Source organism: Theropithecus gelada, chromosome 17, assembly GCF_003255815.1.
Source record: "Theropithecus gelada isolate Dixy chromosome 17, Tgel_1.0, whole genome shotgun sequence".
Taxonomy (NCBI): domain Eukaryota; kingdom Metazoa; phylum Chordata; class Mammalia; order Primates; family Cercopithecidae; genus Theropithecus; species Theropithecus gelada.
In genome coordinates, this window is record NC_037685.1 from 59957528 (window position 1) to 59980645 (window position 23118).

Consider the following 23118-nt stretch of genomic DNA (forward strand, 5'->3'; position numbering starts at 1 on the left):
TCAATATATATAGAAAAGGTTTTCAATAAAATTCAACATCCTTTCATGTTAAAAACCCTCAACAAACTAGGCATTGAAGGAACACACTTCAAAATAACGAGAGCCATGTATGACAAACCCACAGCCAGCATCATACTGAATGGGCAAAAGCTTGAGAACTGGAACAAGACAAGGATGCCTACTCTCAACACTGCTATTCAACATAGTGCTAGAAGTCCTAGCAAGAGCAATCAGGCAAGAGAAAGAAAAGGCATCCAAATAAGAAGAGAGGAATTCAGACTACCTCTGTACATGATATGATTTTATACCTAGAAAACCTCATAGCCTCTGCCCAGAAGCACCTAAGTCTGACAAACAACTTCAGCAAAGTTTCAGGATACAAAATCGATGTATAAAAATCCGTAGCATATCTATACACCAACAGCTTCCAAGCTGAGTGCCAAATCAAGAATGCAATCCTATTCACAATAACTGTGAAAAATAAAATACCTAGGAATACAGCTAACCGGGGAGGTGAAAGAGCTCTACAGTGAGAATTAGAAAATACTGCTAAAAGAAATCAGAGATGACACAAACAGATGGAAAAACATTCCATGCTCATGGATAGGAAGAATCAATATTGTTAAAATGGCCATACTGCCCAAAACAACGTAAACATTCGATGCTATTCCTATCAACCTGCCAATGACACTCTTCACAGAATTAGAAAAGACTGTTCTGAAATTCACATGGAACCAAAACACAGCCTGAATAGCAAAAGCAATCCTACGCAAAAAGAGCAAAACATCGCATTACCTAATTTCTTTTTTTTTTTTTTTGAGACGGAGTTTCGCTCTGTCGCCCAGGCTGCAGTGCAGTAGCCAGATCTCAGCTCACTACAAGCTCCGCCTCCCGGGTTCACGCCATTCTCCTGCCTCAGCCTCCCAAGTAGCTGGGACTACAGGCGCCCGCCACCTTGCCCGGCTAGTTTTTTTGTACCTTTTAGTAGAGACGGGGTTTCACCATATTAACCAGGATGGTCTCGATCTCCTGACCTCGTGATCCGCCCGTCTCGGCCTCCCAAAGTGCTGGGATTACAGGCTTGAGCCACCGCGCCCGGCCCATTACCTAATTTCAAACTATACTTCAAGGCTGTAGTAATCAAAACAGCACGGTACTGGTACAAAAACAGTGACATAGACCAATGGAACAGAATAGAGAGCCCAGAAATAAAGCCTCACACCTACAACCATCTGATCTTCCACGGAGTTGACGAAAACGAGCAATGGGGAAAGGATTTCCTGTTCAGAAAATGGTGCTGAGATAATTGGCTAGCCACATATAGAAGACTGAAACTGGACACCTTTGTTACATCATATACAAAAAAATTAACTCATGGTGGATTAAAGACTTAAATGTAAAACCGAAAACTGTAAAAACCCTTGAAGAAAACCTAGGAAATACCATTCTGGACATAGGCCCTGGCAAAGATTTCATGAAGATGCCAAAAGCAATTGCGACAACAACAAAAAATTGACAAATGAGACCTAGTTAAACTAAAAAGCTTCTGCACAGCAAAAGAAACTATCAACAGAGTAAACAGACAACCCACAGAATAGGATAAAATATTTGTAAACGGTGCATCTGACAAAGGTCTGATACCCAGAATCTGTAAGGAACTTAAACAAATTAACAAGCAAAAATAACTCCATTAAAAACTGGGCAAAGGACATGAATAGACGCTTTTCAGAAGAAGACATACACTCAGCCAATGAGCATATGAAAAAATGCTGAACGTTGGCTGGGCGTGGTGGCTCACGCCTGTAATTCCAGCACTTTGGGAGGCTGAGGAGGGTGGATCACAAGGTCAGGAGATCAAGACCATCCTGACTAACACGGTGAAAACCCATCTCTACTAAATACACAAAAAATTAGCCAGGTGTGGTGGTGGTCGCCTGTAGTCCCAGCTACTCAGGAGGCTGAGAGAGGAGAATGGCGTGAACCTAGGAGGCAGACCTTGTAGTAAGTGGAGATCACGCCACTGCACTGCAGCCTGGGTGACAGAGCGAGAGTCTATCTCAAAAAAAAAAAAAAAAAGAAAAAGAAAAAAATGCTCAGCGTCACTAATCATTAGAGAAATGGAGAAATGTAAATGAAAGCCACATTGAGATACCATCTCATACCAGTCAGAATAACTATTATTAAAAAAATAACAGATACAGGTGAGGTTGCAGAGAATGGGGAACATGTATACACTACTGGTGGGGAAAACAGTTTCCTGATTTCTCAAAGAACTTAGAATTACCATTTGACCCAGCAATTTCATTTTGGGTATATACCCAAAGGAATATACGTTGTTCTGTCATAAAGACATATGCATGAATATGTTCATTGCAGCACTCTTCACAATAGCAAAGACATGGAAGTGACCTAGATGCCCATCAATGGTAGACCAGATAAAGAAAATTTGGGGCATATACACCATGGACTACTGCACAGCCATAAAAAAGAACAAGATAATGTCCTTTGCAGCAACATGGTTGGAGCTGGAGGCCATTATCCTAGATGAACTAACGCAGGAGCAGGAAACCAAATACCACATGTTCTCACTTATAAGTGGGAACTAAACATTGAGTATACATAGACACAAAGAAGGGAACAATAGACACCGGAGCCTTCTCTTTTTTTTTTTTTGAGATGGAGTTTCGCTGTTGTTGCCCAGGCTAGAGTGCAATGGCACAATCTCGTCTCACTGCAACCTCTGCCTCCCTGGTTCAAGCGATTCTCCTGCGTCAGTCTTCTTAGTAGCTGGGATTACAGGCATGCACCATCACACCTGGATAATTTTGTATTTTTCGCAGAGATGGGGTTTCACCATGTTGGTCAGGCTGGTCTTGAACTCCTGACCTCAGGTGATCCTCCTGCCTCAGCCTCCCAAGGTGCTGGGATTATAGGTGTGAGCCACCACGCCCGGCCAATACTGGAGCCTTCTTGAGCAGGGAGAGTAGGAGGAGGGTGAGGAAGGGAAAAGTACCCATTGGGTACTGTGCATATTACCAGGGTGACAAAATAATCTGTATACCAAACCCCCGCCATATGTAATTTACCCACAGTAGAAACCTGCATGTATACCCCTGAAACTGAAATAAAAGATTTTTTAAAAAATATTTATTTTTTATTTTTGAGAGAGAGTTTTGCTGTATCGCACAGGCTGGAGTGTAGCAGTGTGATCTCGGCTCACTGCAACCTCTGCCTCCTGGGTTCAAGTGATTCTCCTGCCTCACTCAGCCTCCCTGCCAAATAGCTGGGTTCACAGGCGTATGCCACCGCGCCTGGCCAATTACTGTATTTTTGTTAGAGATGGCGTTTCACTATGTTGGCCAGGCTGGTCTCAAACTTCTGACCTTGGGTAATCCACCCGTTGCCCCCTCCCAAAGTGCTGGGATTATAGGCATGAGCCACCGTACCCGGCTTTATTTACTCTTTATTTTAAAAAGATAACTATAGTAGGCTTTTGACTTCTAAGGATGGAAATGGGGAAGTCATTTGGAAGTCTTTACTATAGTTAAAGGGAGTAATGCTGAGGACATAGTTTAGGGCAGTGGAAATGAATTAAAGGGGGGCACATTTTAGAGAGATATGGTGAAGCAGCTACCTGGGATGCATAAGGGAGAGAAAGGAGGCAAAGATAACTAAGTTTTTAGTTTTAAAGTACTTGTCACATGTCTTAGAGACTTTTAGTAATAGGCAGTTGGAAATGTGAGTTAGGAGATTAGGATTGAGTGAGATGAATGTAGTGTATTGATTTTTGAAATGTTTGAAATAAGACAAGGTTTTAAATCTCAACTCTGGTACTGTCACTAAAATGAGAAATAACCATATATATCTTAAAGAACTGTTGGGATTGTGCATATAAACCTGTCAATAAGTAATGCTTGGCATTATTTTATTTGTCTGTCTAATCTATCATAACTAGAATTGAATGTTTCACAGCAAATGGATGAAAGTTTAAGAGAGAGAGATTGATGTATTTAGATTGCTGGAAAGTTAAGTACTTGAGCTATGTCGTTAGTTCTTTATGGAGTTACCTCACTTCAGTTGTGGCATAATATTCCTTTCTGTACTTCTATTGAGAATGAATATAAAAAGTGTTTCAAGAAATCTTGCAGTTGTCTTGAAGATGTCATGGTGTTCAATGTTCTTTATGGAAAAATCCTTGTAATAATTTCTTCAAAGAGTGTAGTATTAGGAAAAATGGTTTTTGCTCAAACAAATTGGTATTTGTTATTTTACTAAGCAAGCAATTTTTAAACTTCTGTTTTCTCTTTTTTTTATCTTGGCTATTTCAAAACGTCTGAGCTTAATGTTTGACTGAAATATTTTTATTAACCTGTATTTTTAGTTTGACCTATATTTAATCTTTTATTATATGGCTCTGTTGTATGTTTTCGGGGGCGGGAAGCTTACACAACAGAAATTTATTGTCTCAGGTTTGGAGGCTGAAAGTCTAAGATCAAGGTGTTGGCTGGATTGCCTTCTTCTGAAGGCTGTGGAGGATAATCTATTCCATGTCTCTCCCCTTAGCTTTTCGTTTGCTGACAATCTTGGACATTTCTTGGCTTGTAGAAACATCTTCCCAGTCACTCCTTTCATCTTTACTTGATGTTTTCCCTTTGTGTGCATCTGTGTTCAAATTTCCTTTTTTCATAATGTCACCAGTCATATTGGATTAGGGCTGCCCTAATGACCTCATCTTTAATTATATCTGCGGTGACTCTATATTCCAATGAGGTCACATTCCAAGGTACAGGGGATTAAGACTTCAACATAGGAATGTGGTGGAGGTTGGGGGGACCTTTGAACTTCTAACAGTTGTGTGGTTAAACAAATGAGATAATAACCTAAAATGCCTTATAGAGCTTCGGAGTTAGGTAGGGAATTGAGAATTTGAACTTGTTCTCTTTATGACTCTCCACAGAAGCTTTATCATAAGGGCGGGAAGCATAGTGTTTATAGTCATTAATTGCCATTTTCTGACAGTTCTTTTTGACTTTTTCTTAGTTTGTGAACTTTCAAGGGAATTCCAGCTCGTCGAACAGACAGTATGTCTTGTCCACCTGCTTTGGATTTGAGTCTTTTCTTACAGCTTCTGTGGGTTTTATAACAGATGTGTAAAATATTCTAGCTTACCTTTTTTATCATTTATTTTAAAATTAAAAAGAGAAAAACCTACATGGAAAGTTTTTCCTAATACTCTATTACAAAGAGCATGTTAGTGTTTCATCAGAAAAAGCAGGCTACTTTTTGCAAATAAATAAGTGGATTTGGCACCTAATATCAACTGGGCATGCCAGTATACAGAATTATTATCACAACAACCTTGGAAAGTAGATGCTACCATTTTAGTGTTACAGAGGAAGAAACTGAGACTTAAATATACTGTTGAAGATTAGTAGTTGACAACTGGCTGAAACAGACCTCATGGTTAGTATTTGTTAAAAGTCTATGCTCATTCCACAATCCAATAAAGAAAAGGATAGTGTGAGTATCTGCTGAGGGGGTAGAGGAGCCCGTTTCTTGGGGCTGCACCCACTGTACTGTCATCTGGCATCTCTGAGGTCTCAGTTTCCTCACTGGAAAAGTAGAGGCAATCGGCCGGGTGCCATGGCTCATGCCTGTAACCCCATCTCTTTGGGAGGCCGAGGCAGGTGAATCGCATGAGCTCACTAGTTTGAGACCAGCCTGGGCAACATAGCGAAACCCCACCTCTACTAAAAATACAAAAAATTATATGGGCGTGGTGGCGCACACCTGTAGTCCCAGCTACTCACAAGAGTCGCTTGAACCCTGGAGATGGAGGTTGTGGTGAGCTGAGATCGCGCCACTGCACTCCAGCCTGGGTAACAGAGTGAGATTCCACCTCAAAAAAACAAAACATTTCATTGAAAATAAATGTTTGTACAAATGTGCTAGGCTGGGCTCAGTGACTCACGCCTGTAGTCCCAGTAATTTGAGGGGCGGTGGAGAGAGGATTGCTGGAGTTCAGGAGTTTGAGGCTGCGGTGAGCTGAGTATGCCACTGCACTCCAGCCTGGGCGACAGAGGGAGACTGTTTCTCAAAAATAACAACTTCTTGCCACCAAGCTTAAAAAAAATAACCTAACAAAAATGTGCTATTAGATTAAGGAATACCAAAAAGTGAAAGGTGTGCATAATTACAGATACATAAAGTGTACTTACAGATAATTTAAGGCCGAGTACAGTGGCTTACACCTGTAATCTCAGCACTGTGGGAAGCCAAGGCGGGAGGATCACTGGAGCCCAGAAGGTTTTTTTTTTTTTTTGACACAGTGTCTCGCTCTGTCACGCAGGCTGTAGTGCAGTGGTATGATGACAGGTCACTGCAGCCTTAACTTCCTTAGCCCAGGAGTTCGAGACCAGCCTGGGCAAGATAGTGAGACCCTGTCTCTTCAAAAAAAAAAATACAAAATAAATTCAAAACAAAACAAAGCTCAGATAATTTAGATTAGTAGATAGTACAGAAATATGTGAAAATTTAAAGGTTTAAATACTGTAGTTGAAGACAGCAATAAAAAGTCAAAAGGAAGTTTTTTTTTTTGTCAAATGAATGATATAAATAGTATCTTAAGAGGTAAAGATTTTAACAACTTGGAATAATTGGGGAATACTTTCTAGAGAAGGGGGAATTAAAAAATAATGTTTATGAAGACCTGTGGGAAAAGATGCTAGATACTTTATACATAGATTCTTTCACTTGATTCCACACTGCAACCCTATGAGTGAGATGGTATTTAACCTCTTTTTTCAGGTGAAGAAATGAAATTTACAGTTACTTGCTCATGCTCATATAGTATGTAAATGGCACAAGTAGGATTCAAACTCAATATGTAACTCCCAAGTATTTTTTCTTTCTCATCATACCTGAGTCTTGAGTATGTATATTAGAAATTGATTATACTCTAGATGGTAAAGTGTGGGAGATTTTAAGCATATAATGAGTATATCATTGTGACTGGAGGAGAAAGTTCAGTCATTATATGATTCTTGTAAAGATCTTATGGTAGATGTATACTTTTATTACTTTACGCTGTGATCTTTAATCTTTTGTAAATATTGGTGTAAGGTATTCAGTTTTTTCCCTAGATGGATACTCAGTTGTCTTAAGTCCATTTACTGAATAATCCCCCTTTTCCTCTACTAATTAAATAAAAAGTTTTATTGGCCAGGCATAGTGGTGTGCGCCTGTAGTCCCAGCTACTCGGGAGGCTGAGGTGGGAGGATTTCTTGTTTCAGCCCAGGAGGCAGAGATTGCAGTGAGTTAAGATTGCGCCACTGCACTGCAGCCTGGGCAACAGAGCTGTCTCAAAAAAACAAAAATGAAAACAATTTATTGAAATATAATTTACATGCTATTAAATTCACCTATTATAAGTACAATTCAATTATTTTTAGTAACTGTATAGAGTTGTACAGTTTTTTTAAAGAACTTTAAGATATTTATTGTTTTTCATAACTCTTAATTGATGTTTTCTAGGTAGATGATATTATTTTCATTTTATAATTGATGGCATAATCTGCATTTTACAAGCATTTTGCCCAAGACTTTGTGGCTAGTAAATGGCAGAACTGAGACTCAAACTCAGCATCTTTTAGGAAGTATTAGTATGATAGTTGAGGACAAATTGTTGAGGATATGCTAATGTCAGACTAAGAAGTTCGGATTTCATCCTTTACTGTGAGCATCGCCAGCATCTTCTCTGTAATGCCCTACTCAGCACTTGTAGATGGGTACTTTTTGGAAAGTGTCTTCTATGATGGAACTCTTGTCTCTCAAGATGCTCCATGTGGAAAGGGTTCCCTAGTCAAGTAAATTTGGGAAGTACTTTGTCTTCTTTTTGGATTGTCACAATTCACATTATATACACACATCCTGGGAAGGTGTACAGTAAGGAAATGGGGGTTTACTTGTTTTTACTCATTTTCCCCCAGAATTTTCCAAGCTTCTTGACCATTGAAGACCTTTTTTTTTTCTTTTTGAGACGGAGTCTCGCTCTGTCGCCCAGGCTGGAGTGCAGTGGCCAGATCTCAGCTCACTGCAAGCTCCACCTCCCGGGTTTATGCCATTCTCCTGCCTCAGCCTCCCGAGTAGCTGGGACTACAGGCGCCCGCCACCTTGCCTGGCTAGTTTTTTTTTTGTATTTTTTAGTAGAGACAGGGTTTCACTGGGTTAGCTAGGATGGTCTCGATCTCCTGACCTCGTGATCCGCCCGTCTCAGCCTCCCAAAGTGAAGACCTTTTGAGTAACACTGCTCTAGTATGATGTTTTTGGAGAGTTAGACTCAATTCATTAAGAGGGGTTTAAGTGTGAAGAAGAAAATTCAGCTGCAAGATTGGAGTTTTTAAAAAGTAGGTTATTATTGTGTACATTTATCTGTTAATAGTTGTGGGGTGACTGCTGACAGATGCAGAAGTTCTTCCTTTTTTCTTTTAGACCGAGTCTCACTCTGTTGCCAGGCTGGAGTGCAGTGGTGCAATCTCAGCTAACTGCAACCTCTACCTCTCAGGTTCAAGCGATTCTCCTGCCTCAGCCTCCCGAGTAGCTGGGACTACAGGCACGCACCACCATGCCTGGCTAATTGTTGTATTTTTAGTAGAGACGGGATTTCACCATGTTGGTCAGGCTGGTCTCGAACTCCTGACCTCGTGATCCTCCTGCCTCGGCCTCCCAAAGTGCTGGGATTACAGGCGTGAGCCGGTGTGCCCTGCCGAAGTTCTGATTCGTTAGGTATAGGATCCTTTGGTGCAAAGTTTGAAATTTTGTCTCTTGATTTATACTTGTATTTTCTATTTTTTTTTTTTTCGGTAGAGATGGAGATCTTGCTATGTTGCTCAGGGTGGTCCTGAATTCCTGGGTTCAAGTGATAATTCCACTTTAGCCTCCCCGAAAGTGCTAGGATTACAGACATGAGCCACTGTGCCTGGCCCCATTTCTTTTAAAAATTTGAAAGGCTGTTCAATATAGTAGCAAGATTACTTTTATGTCCCAGGTGTACCATTTACTAGTGTTGTGACTTTAGGCAAGCTATAATCACTGAATCACACTTTGCTTAACCATAAAATAAAAAAAAAAAAATCAACTTTGCCACAGTTGTTATTCAGATGTAGATTCATATCAACAATAATGATTGTTCAATTTATTATTCTATAGTGTCTTAGTTCATTTCTGCAACTATTAACAAAATATTGGAGACTGAGTACTTTTTATAGAACTGAAATTTATTTCTCAGATTTCTGGAAGCTGGGAAGTCCAAGATCAAGGTGTGGGTTGGTTTGGTGTCTGATGAGGGCTGCTGTCTATGCTTCAAGATGGTGCTGTGTTGCCATGTGCTCACATGGGGGAAGGGTCTAACAGTTTCCTTGTGCTTCATAAGGGTGCTAATTCCATTAGCATCATGGCGTGCTCCACCCTCATGACTTAATCACCATCTAAAGGCCCCAATTCTTAATACTGCCACAATGATAAGTTTCAACACATGAATTTTGCAGGGGGTGGGAGGGACATTCAGACCATAGCATTCTGCTCATGACCTCTTAAATCCTTGTCTTTGTCACATGCAAAATTCTATCCCAATAGTATCAAAAATCTTCCAGCACCAATTCAAAAGTCCAAAGTCCAGAGTCTTATCTAAATTAGGTGTGGGTGAGACTCAAGGTATTCATCCTAAGGCAAATTGCTCTCCAGCTATGAGCCTGTGAAATCAGACAAGTTACGCTTTTCTAAAATACAATGGTAGGACAGATACAGGATAGATACTTCCATTCAGAAAGGGAGAAATTGGAAAGAAGAAAGGGATAGCAGGTCCCAAGAAAGCCCAAAACCCAGAAAGCCAAACGATATTAAATCTGGATGCCTGAGAATAATCTTGTTTAACTCCTTTTCTTGCCTTCTGGACACACTGGGACTGGGGTGGGTCCTGAAGGCTTCAGGGAACCCCACCCTTCTGACTTTATCTGGGGCAAGCCCTAATGCAACTCTCACAGGTTGGAGTCTGATGCCTCTGGCTCTCCTGGGCTGGTGTTGCATGCTGGTGGCTGCACAGTTCTGAGGTCTCGGGGGCAGCCTCGGCTTCACAACTTCACTAGACATAACCCTGGTAAAAGCTCTCTGCTACAGCCTGCCCCTATGGCAGTTCTCTGTCTAGCCCCTGAGGCTTTCTGAGGAATCCTTTGAAATCTAGGTGGGGATAGCCATGCCTATGAGCGTACTACACTCCTGAAGAGTTAGCACCATGTGGGCATCATCAAGGTTTACCCCTTGTGCCTACATTTGCCCTCCAGAGTGGAGGCCTGAGCTGTACCTGGCCTCACTTGAGCCACAGTGGGGGTAGTCAGGGAGCCTTGCTTGGGAATAAGGGGAGCAGAGATGTGAGGCAACCCTGGGCAGCTGGGCCTCTCCCTAGAAAACAGTTTTGTACTCAAGGCTCTGCCATTGTGGGCCTGTGGTGGGGAGTAGCAACCTTGGATCTATCTGAAATGTCTTTGGGTTCATTCTTCCATTTTCTTGATGAATATCAGCTGCTTCCTTGTATCTATGTGAATCTCCTTTTATTTATTTTTTTATCTTAATTTTTTATTTTTATTTTTAACAGATGGGGCCTCCTATGTTGCCCAGGCTCTGGGCAATCTCCGTATCAAAAGGTCACTTGGTCATGCTTGTGGTATTCTCTTCCAATATCACCCCGTGTTTTTTATTTTGAGACAGTCTCTGTTGCCCAGGCTGGAGTGCAGTGGCACAATCTGAGCTCGCTGCAACCTCCGCTTACTAGGTTCAAGTGATTCTCCTGCCTCAGCCTCTCTAGTAGCTGGGACTACAGGCACCTGCCACCATGCCTGGCTAATGTTTTTATTTTTAGTAGAGATGGGGTTTCAACTATGTTGGCCAGGCTGGTCTCAAACTCCTGACCGCAGGTGATCCGCCTGCCTCGGCCTCCTAAAATGTTGGGATTACAGGTGTGAGCCGTTGCGCCCGGCCTAATACCCATTTTTAATCTTTACAACCTAGCCAGTCCTGCTTCCGTTTTGATTGTAAATTTGATCTTTAGGCCAGGTGAGGTAGCTCACACCTATAATCCTAGCACTTTGGGAGGCTGAGTTGGGTGGAGCATGCCTGTAATCCCAGTTACTTGGGAGGCTGAGGCAGGAGAATTGCTTGAACCCAGGAGGCGGAGGTTGCCACTGCATTCCAACCTGGGCAACAGAGTGAGACTCTTGTCTAAAAGGTGTATTGTGGCTGGGCACCGTGGCTCACACCTGTAATCCCAGCACTTTGGGAGGCCGAGGCGGGCAGATCATGAGGTCAGGAGACCATCCTGGCTAACATGGTGAAACCCCGTCTCTACTAAAAATACAAAAAAATTACCTGGGCATGGTGGTGGGCACCTGTAGTCTCAGCTACTTGGGAGGCTGAGGCAGGAGAATCACGTGAACCTGGGAGGCGGAGCTTGCAGTGAGTCGAGATCATGCCACTCTTCCAGCATTGGCAACAGAGAGACGAGACTCTGTCTCAAAAAAACAAAACAAAACAAAACAAAACAAAAACAAAAAAGTGACTTGCGAACTGTTAGTCCATGGAAATAGTGTTAAGATTTACTTAAAGTGGCTTGCAAAAATAAAGGATTGAAGGACTGAAAAATTCCTGATGATCTGTTCTCGGTAGTTAAGGTCACTCACATATCTTACACTTAAGTAATTTAAATTTAAAAGTATTCTACATGCATTTCCTCATTTTTTTTGTTTGTTTTTATATATTTTTTGAGATGGAGTCTCGCTTTTGTCGCCCAGGCTGGAGTGCAGTGGTGTGGTCTTGGCTCACTGCAACCTCTGCCTCCCGGGTTCAAGCAATTCTCTTGCCTCAGCCTCCCAAGTAGCTGTTATTACAGGCACCCACCACCATGCCCGGCTAAGTTTTTTATTTTTAGTAGAGATGGGGTTTCACCATGTTGGCCAGACTGGTCTCAGACAAACTCCTGAGCTCAGGTAATCTGCCTGCCTTGGCCTCCCAAAGTGTTAGGATTACACGGTGAGCCACCGTTCCCAGCTGTATTTTCTCTTTGAACACCTGATGAAGTAGGTTGGATATGTGCCTGTTCTTGGTAATTAATATATTTATGATCTATATAGGATGGAATAATGTATCATTGGTTAGTGATTTTTCCTAACTGCACTCCAAGTATCTATTCCTCTTTTCTCCCAAAACAAGAAAAGTCAAATGTAAGTATATGTGTGTGTGGAATGTTTACTTTAAAAAATAATAATTTTAGGCCGGGCGCAATGGCTCATGCCTATAATCCCAGCACTTTGGGAGGCTGAGGTGGGTGGATCATGAGGTCAGAAGTTTGAGACCAGCCTGGTCAAGATGGTGAAACCCCATCTCTACTAAAAATACAAAAACTAGCTGGGCATGGTGGGGGGGCACCTGTAATCACAGCTACTTGGGAGGCTGAGGCAGGAGAGTCACTTGAACCCAGGAGGTGGAGGTTGCAGTGAGCCGAGATCACGCCACTGCCCTCCAGCCTGGGCGACAGAGCAAGACTCCATCTCAAAATAATAATTATAATAATGATGATGATAATAATAATAATAATTTTAATCATTGATTACTGGCTACGTCAGCACTCCCTTGCCACCTACCCCTGTTTTTGGTTAAGTCCAGTCAGGTGTTTGCTAGGGAGCATAAGGCTTCTTCTATCAAAGTTGTGTATCTGAAAGGAATATATACCAGTGTTAACATAGTGAAAATCACTACCAGAAATTTGTGTGTTTATTGGGACATTCTATTTCTTAATGATAAGATGTTATTATAAGGTGGGAAATTTGGTTTTATTGTCCCCTGATTCATTAATTTTACCAATATTTCATTTCGTTTATGTGCAGTGGACCTTGCTTTCGAGGAACTTAAAAATTCTACTAAGACAAGATATTGACCATAGGTATTTGAATTCTTGGCATGTTCAGTAATTGTTCTATTGGCTTGTACAAAACGTGAAAAGAGAGAAAATTGGATTTAAAATTTAAAAATATAATAAAAACCTTTGAAGTGAAAAGCATTTGAAATAAAAATGCTATATTAGAAAACAATTTGACTCTAGAATTGTACTCTATTTTGGAGTAACCATTCTGTTTTATTAGGAAAATGTGAAGAGTAGATGCCTTAGAGAATGGAGGAACCTCTCCCCTTATAGATTGCTCTGTCATCATCCTCCTCCTCATCATTGTGGAAATAACTACATTATAAAGAAAGTCATAAAAGACGAACATCTTTATTTTTTTTTTCATTTTTTTTGAGATGGAGTTTCTCTCTTGTTGCCCGGGCTGGAGTGTAATGGTGCGATCTTGGCTCACCACAACCTCTGCCTCCCAGGTTTAAGCGATTCTCCTGCCTCAGCCTCCCAAGTAGCTGGGACTATAGGCATGTGCCACCATGCTTGGCTAATTTTGTATTTTTAGCAGAGACGGAGTTTCTCCATGTTGGTCAGGCTGGTCTCAAACTCCCGACCTCAGGCGATCTGCCCACCTTGGCCTCCCAAAGTGCTGGGATTACAGGCGTGAGCCACTGCGCCTGGCCGAATGTCTTTCTTCTAACCAGCCACGTGACACAAAATTGTTAACATTTTGATATATTTAGTCATTTTTTTCTGTGTATGTGTAAGCACACATAATTACCCTCAAATAAAAATGTGTTCCCCTTTCACTTCACATTGTAAATGGTTATTACACTAGAAAGGAACAAAACTTGCTCCTATTTTCTCTCTACTACATTCTCACATAACACTTTTGACACCAGATGTGTTGAGTTTTTTTCCCACACCAGCCAATTCTCCAATTCTCTGGTTACCACCTGGGTGTTCTACAATTCAATTATGACACTACCTGGAGTTAGTGCAGACTCCAGAGGTTAAAAGCTCAGTCACACAAGAGTGCTCTCCACTTCAGATACCAGTGACATGTAGCGGGTCCCTAGATTATACACACTTCTATCCGACTTGGCTACAAATTGGGAGTTCCCATGACCCCTCCTCAGGTTTGATAATTTGCCATGATGGCTCATGGAACTCAGGGAAACACTTGCTTGACTGGTTTATTACAAAGGATACAGATGAACAGTCAGATGAAAAAGTAGATAGAACAAGGATCTTTTTTCTCTGTGGAGTTGGGGTGTGCCACCCTCCTGGCTCATAAATGTGTTCACCGACCCATGAGCTCCCTGAACCTCACAGTTGAGAGATTTTTATGGATGCTTCATCTCACAGGCAAAGGAAAAATCATCTCACAGGCAGGGGAAACTCAACCTGTAGCCACTCTCTCCTCACTGGAAGATGGTTGGGTAGGGCTGAAAGTTCCAAACTTGTAATCAGGGCTCGGTCTTTCTGGTGACCAGCTCCCATCTAGGTACCTAACAAAAGTCACCTCATTAGAACAAAAGATACTCCTATCACCCTGGAAATTCCAAGGGATTTAGGAAGTCTGTGTTAAGAACTGAGGTCAAAGACTAAAAATTTGAACCAAAGATGCTCCCAGCACCAAGTATTTGAACAAAGATGCTCCTAGCACCTATCATTTAGGAAACAAGTTTTTCTGGGAGCTCTATGCCAGGAACTATAGATGAAGACAAAAGAAATATGTATTTCTTTCACAGTGTGACAGACATACAATTATTTAGTCTTTATTTTCATTTTGTGTAGCAGTTTATTACGGACAATTTAAAACTTTGATAAAAGTAGAGAGGATAGTGTCATCCCTGTCACCCAGCTTCAACAATGATTGATATTTTCCCAGTCTTACTTTGTCTGTCCTTCTATTTTAGTTCTATTTTGCTGAAATATTTTAAACATATCCTGGACATTAATTACCATGACTTTAAATTATTTCATGGTAGTTTTTCAGTGGATTTACTTAATCATTCTTCTGTTGTTAGACATGTCGACCTACAAGGAAGAAGCTGAGGCAAAATTAATATAAATAGAGAGTCAGCCAGGCACAGTGGCCCTGTAATCCCAATACTTAAAGAGGCCGAGATGAGAGGATCACTTGAGGGCAGGAGTTCGAGACCAGCCTGAGGATCATAACAAAATCTCATCTCTACAAAAACAGAAGAAAAGTAGAGAGTTTATTTGGGCCAAACTTGAGGATTGCAACCCGGGAGCACAGACTCAAGTTGCCCTGAATATATCCTCTGATTAGCTGTAGTGGATTTTTAAAGGTAAAATAGGGGGACGGGGAGTGAAAGTGTGTCAGGAATTCTCATTGGCTTACAGAAATTAACATTGATTCAGCTATACATTGTTAAGCTGTAGGGTGATGGTTACAGTGTCCAATGTGGCATTATTAGGTTAATTTATAGCTACTTTTGGCAATAGCAGGCAGTTTCAAGAGATGAGCACGTAGCTCAAAGTGGGGAGTAGGCTGTGACTGCTGTCTCATTTTAATACCTCTCTGGGCCTGATATTAAAAGGGTTTGCATTCTTCAAATAATAAATAGTTCTTTGTTTTTTCCCATTTCACATTGTTTCTAATTCCTTGTTAAAGATGAACTTTTTTATATATAAATATTTAGGTGTTTCTGATGATATTCTTCAGCCATATCCTGAAGTTGTAATCACTAAAAGATATGAACCATTAAAATAAACTTTTTATAATTGTAAATGCAGTACATTTTCATTATGGATGTTTTGGGAAATAAATTTAAAAAAGAAGAAAATAAAAATTACCTCATTGTTTTCCAAAGAGACCCAACATCCCTTCTATCCACATTTTTGTAGTTTGCTTCTTACTGAGGTTGAAGGGGGTTTCTCAATGACTGCCTGGAGAAGAGCAAGCCTACTTGCAGCCCATGTTATTGTTAAACTGGCAGATTAGAAAATAGCTGCATGCTAAGTACTTATTAGGAAGTAACATCTAAGACACAGTGTCCCGTTGATTGCCCTAATAGTTTTAGAGTCCTTCAGTATCGTCCTACCCTAAACTCTAAAAAGAACTGTCAGTATTCCTGAATTCCATCCTATTGCTACCTCTGCAGAATTTTTTCCCCCTGAATTTTGAGTTAGTGTGAGTCTGCTAGTTTGTTTCAAAAGATGTGTTGTGAGAAACCGTCTTGAGAAAATTGCTTCTGTTTACCATCCAGTAGTTCACAGGAGAAATTGTTGTCCTTTTACTGAGTTGAAGAAAGAAAATTTGATAAACTGGAAATGCAGGTGGTAGAAACTTAATCATATTGTGTCTGGGGGCTATTTTGTGATTCATAGAAAATAAATTATTTCTGTGGGAAGTAATTAGTCAGCTTGAGCACTGTTTAACAGATTTCTAGAGCCAAGCCAATTTTATTTGATCCTGCCTTTTATAAACTGGTAAATAAAAATAAGTGTGACAGATTTGAGACTTTACAACTTATTTAGGAACACAGAAGTGAAATCAATGTTTCATCCTCTGAAATAATTTTAAATACTTGAATTTTCCTTCTCTTTCAGTTCCAGGAATGGATGGAGGTGCTTTAACTGATACAAGTCTCACAGATTCCTATTTTAGCACCAGCTTTATTGGAGTCAATGGATTTGGAAGCCCTGTAGAAACAAAATATCCCCTGATGCAGGTATCCTCAGTATAAATTCATGTTGCACTATGCAGTTTATTCTAGGACCAGGGGACATATAGAGTCTTCATTTATTCCTACATTTATTGAGTGGGAGGTGAGATTTTAGGAGGCAGTGAGATGGGTGAGATGTAGGTAAACTATCTCCCATGGGGTTGGAGTTAATGAGAGCTTTTATAAGTGGGGGTTTGGTAGGGTTAGGGGCAAGAGTGACGGGAGTATGTAGAGAGGGTAGTTAGAGACTAATTTCACTTGTGTGTTTTGTTTGTTTGTTAGTTAAACTTGGTAGTGATAGCAATTTTGTTTTGTTTTGTTTTGAGACGGAGTCTTGCTCTGTCGCCCAGGCTGGAGCGCAGTGGCGCAATCTCAGCTCTGCAAGCTCCACCTCCCGAATTCACGCCATTCTTCAGCCTCAGCTTCCCGAGTAGCTGGGACTACAGGTGTCCGCCACCACGCCCGGCTAATTTTTTTGTATTTTTAGTAGAGACGGGGTTTCACCGTGTTAGGCAGGATGGTCTTGAACTCCTGACCTTATGATCTGCCCACCTTGGCCTCTCAAAGTGCTGGGATTATAGGCGTGAGCCACCACGCCTGGTCGATAGCAATTTTAAAATTATGTTTTGAGCAGATTATACATGTATTATGAAAGTTCAGTTACAAAAGGGCCTCCCTTCCGTCGTTACTCATCACTTTTCCAGTTAACCTTCCTAGAGGTAGCTACCATTACTGGTTACAAGTTTCCTGTGTATCCTCTCAGGAATACTCTTTGCATTATAGAAGCATAGTGCTAGTTTTATTTTGTTTAATGCTTAAAATGTTAAATTTAAAGTCATAGTACTTGGGGCATTTTACATTAAAAATGTCTTTTAATTTTTTTTGACCCCACTTTGTTGTTTTTGGCTCTTTTTTTCCCCTTTGTTTATCATATGACTGCATGCAGTGCTTAGGAGATTTGTTTTTAGATTAGTTTTTGTTGATTAGTATTGCACAATTTTGTAGAATTGGAATAAAATTGGCAAGTATTCTAGTGTTTTTAATTGGAAAACTGCCATAATAGTAAAGGCAACGTATTGTCCTTTCTAGTTTCTGTGATGTACTACTGGGTGGTTTTCTCCAGTATTACAATACGATATTTGAACACATTTCTCTCTCTCTCTCTCTCTCTCTCTCTCTCTCTCGCTCTCGCTCGCTTGCTCACTGTGTCACCCAGGCTGAAGTGCAGTGGTGCGATCATGGCCCACTGCAGCTTCAACCTTCTAGGCACAAGTGATACTCCTCTCTTGCCTCAGCCTCCTGAGTAGCTAGGACTTACGGGTGTGTGCCACCATGCCCGGCTAATAAAAATAATTTTAGCAGAGATGAGGTCTGTGTTGCCCAGGCTAGTCTCAAACTCCTGGTCTCAAGTGATCCTCCTGCTGTGGCCTCCCAAAGGAGGTATTACAGGTTGGGATTACAGGCATGAGCCACCACTCCTGGCCTAGTGTTTATACTTCAAGCTGAACTGATTTTAAGGGTCTGTATGAAACCAATGCTTTTTTGAATTATTTTAACTTTTATTTATTTCTTGTAGCTATGCACTCTAAAGGTTGTTTATAAACAAACATGTACAGCCATATATAGAAATGGTTATATTTTATGAACAATGTAACTAGTTTATTGTATAGTTGTACCTTCTTTTAACTGCCCGTGAGCCACAATTTCAGGTACTTTTTAATATATATTTTTGTATTAAAATTACCTCAGGAACTTAGCTTTTTTCTTCTCTTTTAAAATTATGCAGACATTAAATAAGAAGTTGAGCAAACAGATTCAGGACTCTAGAATTAAAGCCAGAGCTAGAAATTCCTAACTTATAATTTTTAAGGCATTGAGTTAGATGTTGTATATGAGACAAGGATTGTGGGCATGGGATGAAGGACCTTACAAGATGGAGAGACCATACAGGCCATGGAGTGAGTCCAGAAAGCATAGAACGTGTTTAGAGAACAGGAAATGTCCTACTTTTATAAGCTGTGTAAGGTGTATGAATGATAGTACAAATTGAGAAAGGATATTAGAGCATTTACTGGTTTTATTCATAGTCAGCATGTACCCTCCTCAGTGGATATTGGAATTTATGTTTTACAGACAAGGAAACTTAATTATGTGTTTTGCCCAGGCTAATAAGTTATGGAAGCACAATTCAAAATACGTCTGTAGCTTTGGCTTTAAATACCTGGGTAGTGAGTAAAATTTTCATTTCATGTGGTGGTTTTTACATAGTTGTAATCCAAGCAGTAACATTTATAGGAAGATTAGATTATCAGTAATGTGAACAGTAGATTAGAGGGGAAGAAGCAAAGAGAGCCGGTGTTAATTGGTTGGATACTTTTATTTCTGTATTCCTCAGTGGTGTTATAAATACATATTTTGTTTTTCAGAGAATGACTAATAGTAGCAGCTCCCCAAGCCTTCTAAACGACAGTGCCAAGCCATATTCAGGCCATGGTAAGACCTGTTCCCTTTTGCTTGTGTGTGTCTGTGTATATATTTCTTACTCTAAATATACAACCATTGTAGAAATGTTGAAAATTGTAAACGGGTATAAAGAAGAAAATAAAAATTATTATCTTCCCACTCAGATCTAACTATTGAGATTTAGATCTCAAGCCAGGCATGGTGGCTCATGCCTGTAATCCCAGCACTTTTGGAGGCTCAGGTGGGAGGATTGACTGAGCCCAGGAGTTTGAAACTGACCTGGGCAATATAGCAAGACCATGTCTCTATTATTAAAGAACAGTCAGTGTGTAAGTTATATAAAAAAATTTTGTCAAGCTATTTTGTTAACATCTTGCCCTTTGCACTATTAGTTATTTAATATTAAATTCATGTTAATTTTAATGAAGGTGAGTCTGAAAACCCAGGAAGAAGAAGGCAGAGAAATGAAGCAGCAGTGTATTTGTACTACATTGTGAAGAGATTTAAGGTTCCTTTACATAAGGGCATTTAATATATTTTTTAGGATTTAGTAGAGCATGTAATGAGATTAATAAATAAAAAATTAAAGCTCAGAAATGAAGATAAATATTTCAGTATATCTCATGCATGCCTTTTCGGAGACTCTTCTCATTTGTAAAGTAAGAAATAATTAAGATATATAATTTTGTTTGTAACTTCTTTCTGCAGAGTAGTGGAATTTTGAACCTACAAAATCTTTGGATTTCATGTTTGTGTTTTGAAAAATTTATTATTTCTGTCTTTAACAACTTGATATTTTACTTTATCTTTTTAGTAATATCAAATATCTGGTGATAGACTTTAAAATACGGAATAGTTTGTAGAGTAGCTGGTTTTAAAGCCTTGCTAATGTGTTGAAATCCAAGACAGGATCTCCCAGAGTCTGTGGTTGACACTGCCCCACCCCCCCCACCCTCCTTTTTATCCTTCCCAAGATTTGGTCTCAAGATTATAAACCTTTATTTATAGAGGAGGGTGGGGGCAGTCAACTTACTGCCTTCATAAACACACACAATAGTATGGTTAAGAGGTTTTTTTCTCTATTTGATTTTTCTTTTGGTTCTATACAAATATATCTATCCTGATCCATATAGCTTTTGAATATTTGAGCAAATTAGTTCACCAGTTTGTGTTTCATTTGCTCGGAAAATATTTGAACATAACTGTGTGTTAGGTACTAAGTTTAATTATTGTGTCATTTGATTTTTATTATATAGGCATTGTCCAGTTAAACAGTTACTAGATTTGTGGGTTACCCGAGTTTTATGTGTGGAAACTTACGTAACTTACCTTTCAGATCCTCTAACTTCACCTGCTTCATCCTTGTTTAATGACTTTGGTGCCCTCAACATCTCTCAGAGACGAAAGGTAGGTGACATTGAAACTTGAATTAAACTATATGGAATTTAGAAGTGATGTTGGCATTGTTACGTATGTAGTGTCAATGTTTTCGTAAGTGGAGGGAGAGCTTTTTATGGGCTTTAGTGTTTTTCCTGCGTTTTTTTTTTTATCCTTTTTCTTTATCTTTTTATATGTGGAAATTTATTTGATCTCTGCATGAAATAGAGATTTTGTGTGAAGGGATGAAATCCTGCTTATTTTTGTTCATTTTATTTATCTCAGTGTATTCTGTTTTTAAGATAACATTCTAATTTAATGTTATAGTTGCTGTTAATGTGACCCATTGTAAGCATATTCATCATGTTTAAACTTTATTTTTCGATGGCTTTATCTAAATTTCAAAGATTCTTCCCTAATTTACTCCTCATTACAAGGCAAACTTAAAATTTTCAACTTTTCATAATTGGCCCAACAGTTTAAAAAGTTGAAAATCTCTTCACATTAGAAATTTAATTTTATTTGGAATTTAGATTGATAGACCATGTATGGATTTTTGAAGTATTTTATAAGGACTGATGTTGTGACAAGCTGAATAATTTGATGCCTTTGAGTCTTAATGCGAATCTTGTTAATACTAATAATCATCTAGAGAAGATAGTCTTTTTTGGTTAGGACCAGTTAAAGATGTTAAACAGGTTGTAAATCTTGGTGGAAGTTATTATAAAGTTATAACATTGTTTCCTAAGTAATGGAAGAAAGATCCAAAATTTAATGAGAGTAATAAATATAAAATTAACTAAAGCTCAGAAATGAAGATAAAATATGTCAATATATCTCATGAATATTAAATTTTAGAATAGCTGATATGAACTTAAGATACTTTTAAGAAGGATCTAATCAGCAGATAGTATAAAATGAAATAAATTCAAGAAGGTGGCGGTGATGGCTTCACGGTGTATAGTTATCCCCAAACTCATTGAATTGAAGACATTAAATATGTATAGCGTTTTACATGTCCATCAGACCTCAATAAAGTAGTTTTAAAAATTCAGAAAGACTAGATTTTCTTAAGACAAAAAAAAAGTGATGAGGACCGATATAAATTATATTAAAACCTCATGTATCTAATGTTATTTCCATTTTGAGACAGATGAGAATGAGAAGGTAATTACAAAATGCTTTTTAGCAACTAGAATTGATAGACTGAAATCTGTGGGTTTAATTTAATGGATTTCCTTATAGGCTCTTCTCATGGATAAATTTACTCCTGCTTTACATACTTTTCTTATAAACTGGAATATTTGGTTTCTAAATCCATATGTTAGAAGTAATAATAGAGTTGGGTAGAAACAGACCCAGGACAATAAACAAAGCCTAACAATGTGGAAACAAGCAGTAAAATGCTGAAAAGCAAACACAACCTGGAAATCAAGTTATCTAGAGCTTTTTACGGGAAAACAAAGTTTTAAAATTTTCTTAGGTATTTCCCTAATGACTTTTTCTCATTTAAAAAATAATAATCAGTTAACTTGACTGGGCAAGGTGGCTCAGGCCTATAATCCCAACACTTTGGGAGGCCAAGGCGGGAGACCTGCATGAGCCCAGGAGTTAGAGATCAGTATGTATAACATACCAAGACCCCATCTCTAATAAAAATAAAAAAAATCAGTCAGGTGTGGTAGTACACACCTGTAGTGCCAGCTGAGGTGGGAGAGTTGTTTGAGCCTGGGCGGTTGAGGTTGCAGTGAGCCAAGATCATGCCACTGCGCTCCAGCCTGGACAACAGAGTGAGACCCTGTCTTAGACCAAAAAAAAAAAAAAAAAAAATCAGTTAATAACTGGCATTTCAGATGTATGAGTAGAAAGTGAAACTAGAATGACAAATTAATATTTAAAACTAATATAAGAGGTTAGTGGGATGTGTCTTAAAGTGGAAATACATGATTTAGAGCTCTTGACATTTACTTTTGAGAAAATAATGAAAATTATAGAAATTGAGAATATATAGTATCTATTCTTTTTATAATTTATTATAAAATAATAAAATGTTACTAGAAATGTTACTAGAAATTTGAAAATAATAAAATGTTACTAGAAATGTGACCTACATATTTGGAGAGACATTAGAATATATCCAATGGAAGCGGACTAATATAAAAAAATGAGCACTCTACTGTGGTATTTGAGGCCCTGGATCTCCCGTTTTGTGACCTTTGGCCAACTTTCTAGGCTGGAATCATCCCATCTGTGAAATGCAGAGCATGACCTTATCATTACCATAGTTGCTGTGGTGTCATTCATCTCTAAAACTTAATGTCTGTCTAAATTGAAAGCATCCACGTGTCCCTTTCTACCTAGAAATTTGTGGTTCATATATTCATATAGCTTGAAGGACTATATTTTTCTTGCCATTTATGTTTAAAATGATGTGTAATCTAGGGACACAGAGTTTTTCCAGTAGTGAGCAATATAGTTAGAATCTATGTGAGTACAGGTTGCATATATTTTAAAATCGTTAATGGTTAAGTTGAGAAGGTTTCAAATCTCAAAATCTCTTTACATTAGAAATACTCTTGGCATAGGAGTATGGCATATTACCCATAGTGAATTAACGAAGTAATTTTAGTGGAAGTAACT

At 39.2% G+C, this 23118-nt stretch overlaps 1 protein-coding gene across 1 annotated transcript in view; it reads left to right on the forward strand.

Annotated features, from left to right (window-relative positions):
• PAN3 (poly(A) specific ribonuclease subunit PAN3) overlaps positions 1-23118 on the forward strand; it is a 162058-nt gene that overhangs the window by 17534 nt on the left and 121406 nt on the right. Inside the window, exons 2-4 of the mRNA XM_025364660.1 lie at positions 16523-16644; positions 19065-19131; positions 20438-20508. Coding sequence (XP_025220445.1) covers positions 16523-16644; positions 19065-19131; positions 20438-20508 — 260 coding nt within the window. The remainder of the gene's footprint in view (positions 1-16522; positions 16645-19064; positions 19132-20437; positions 20509-23118) is intronic.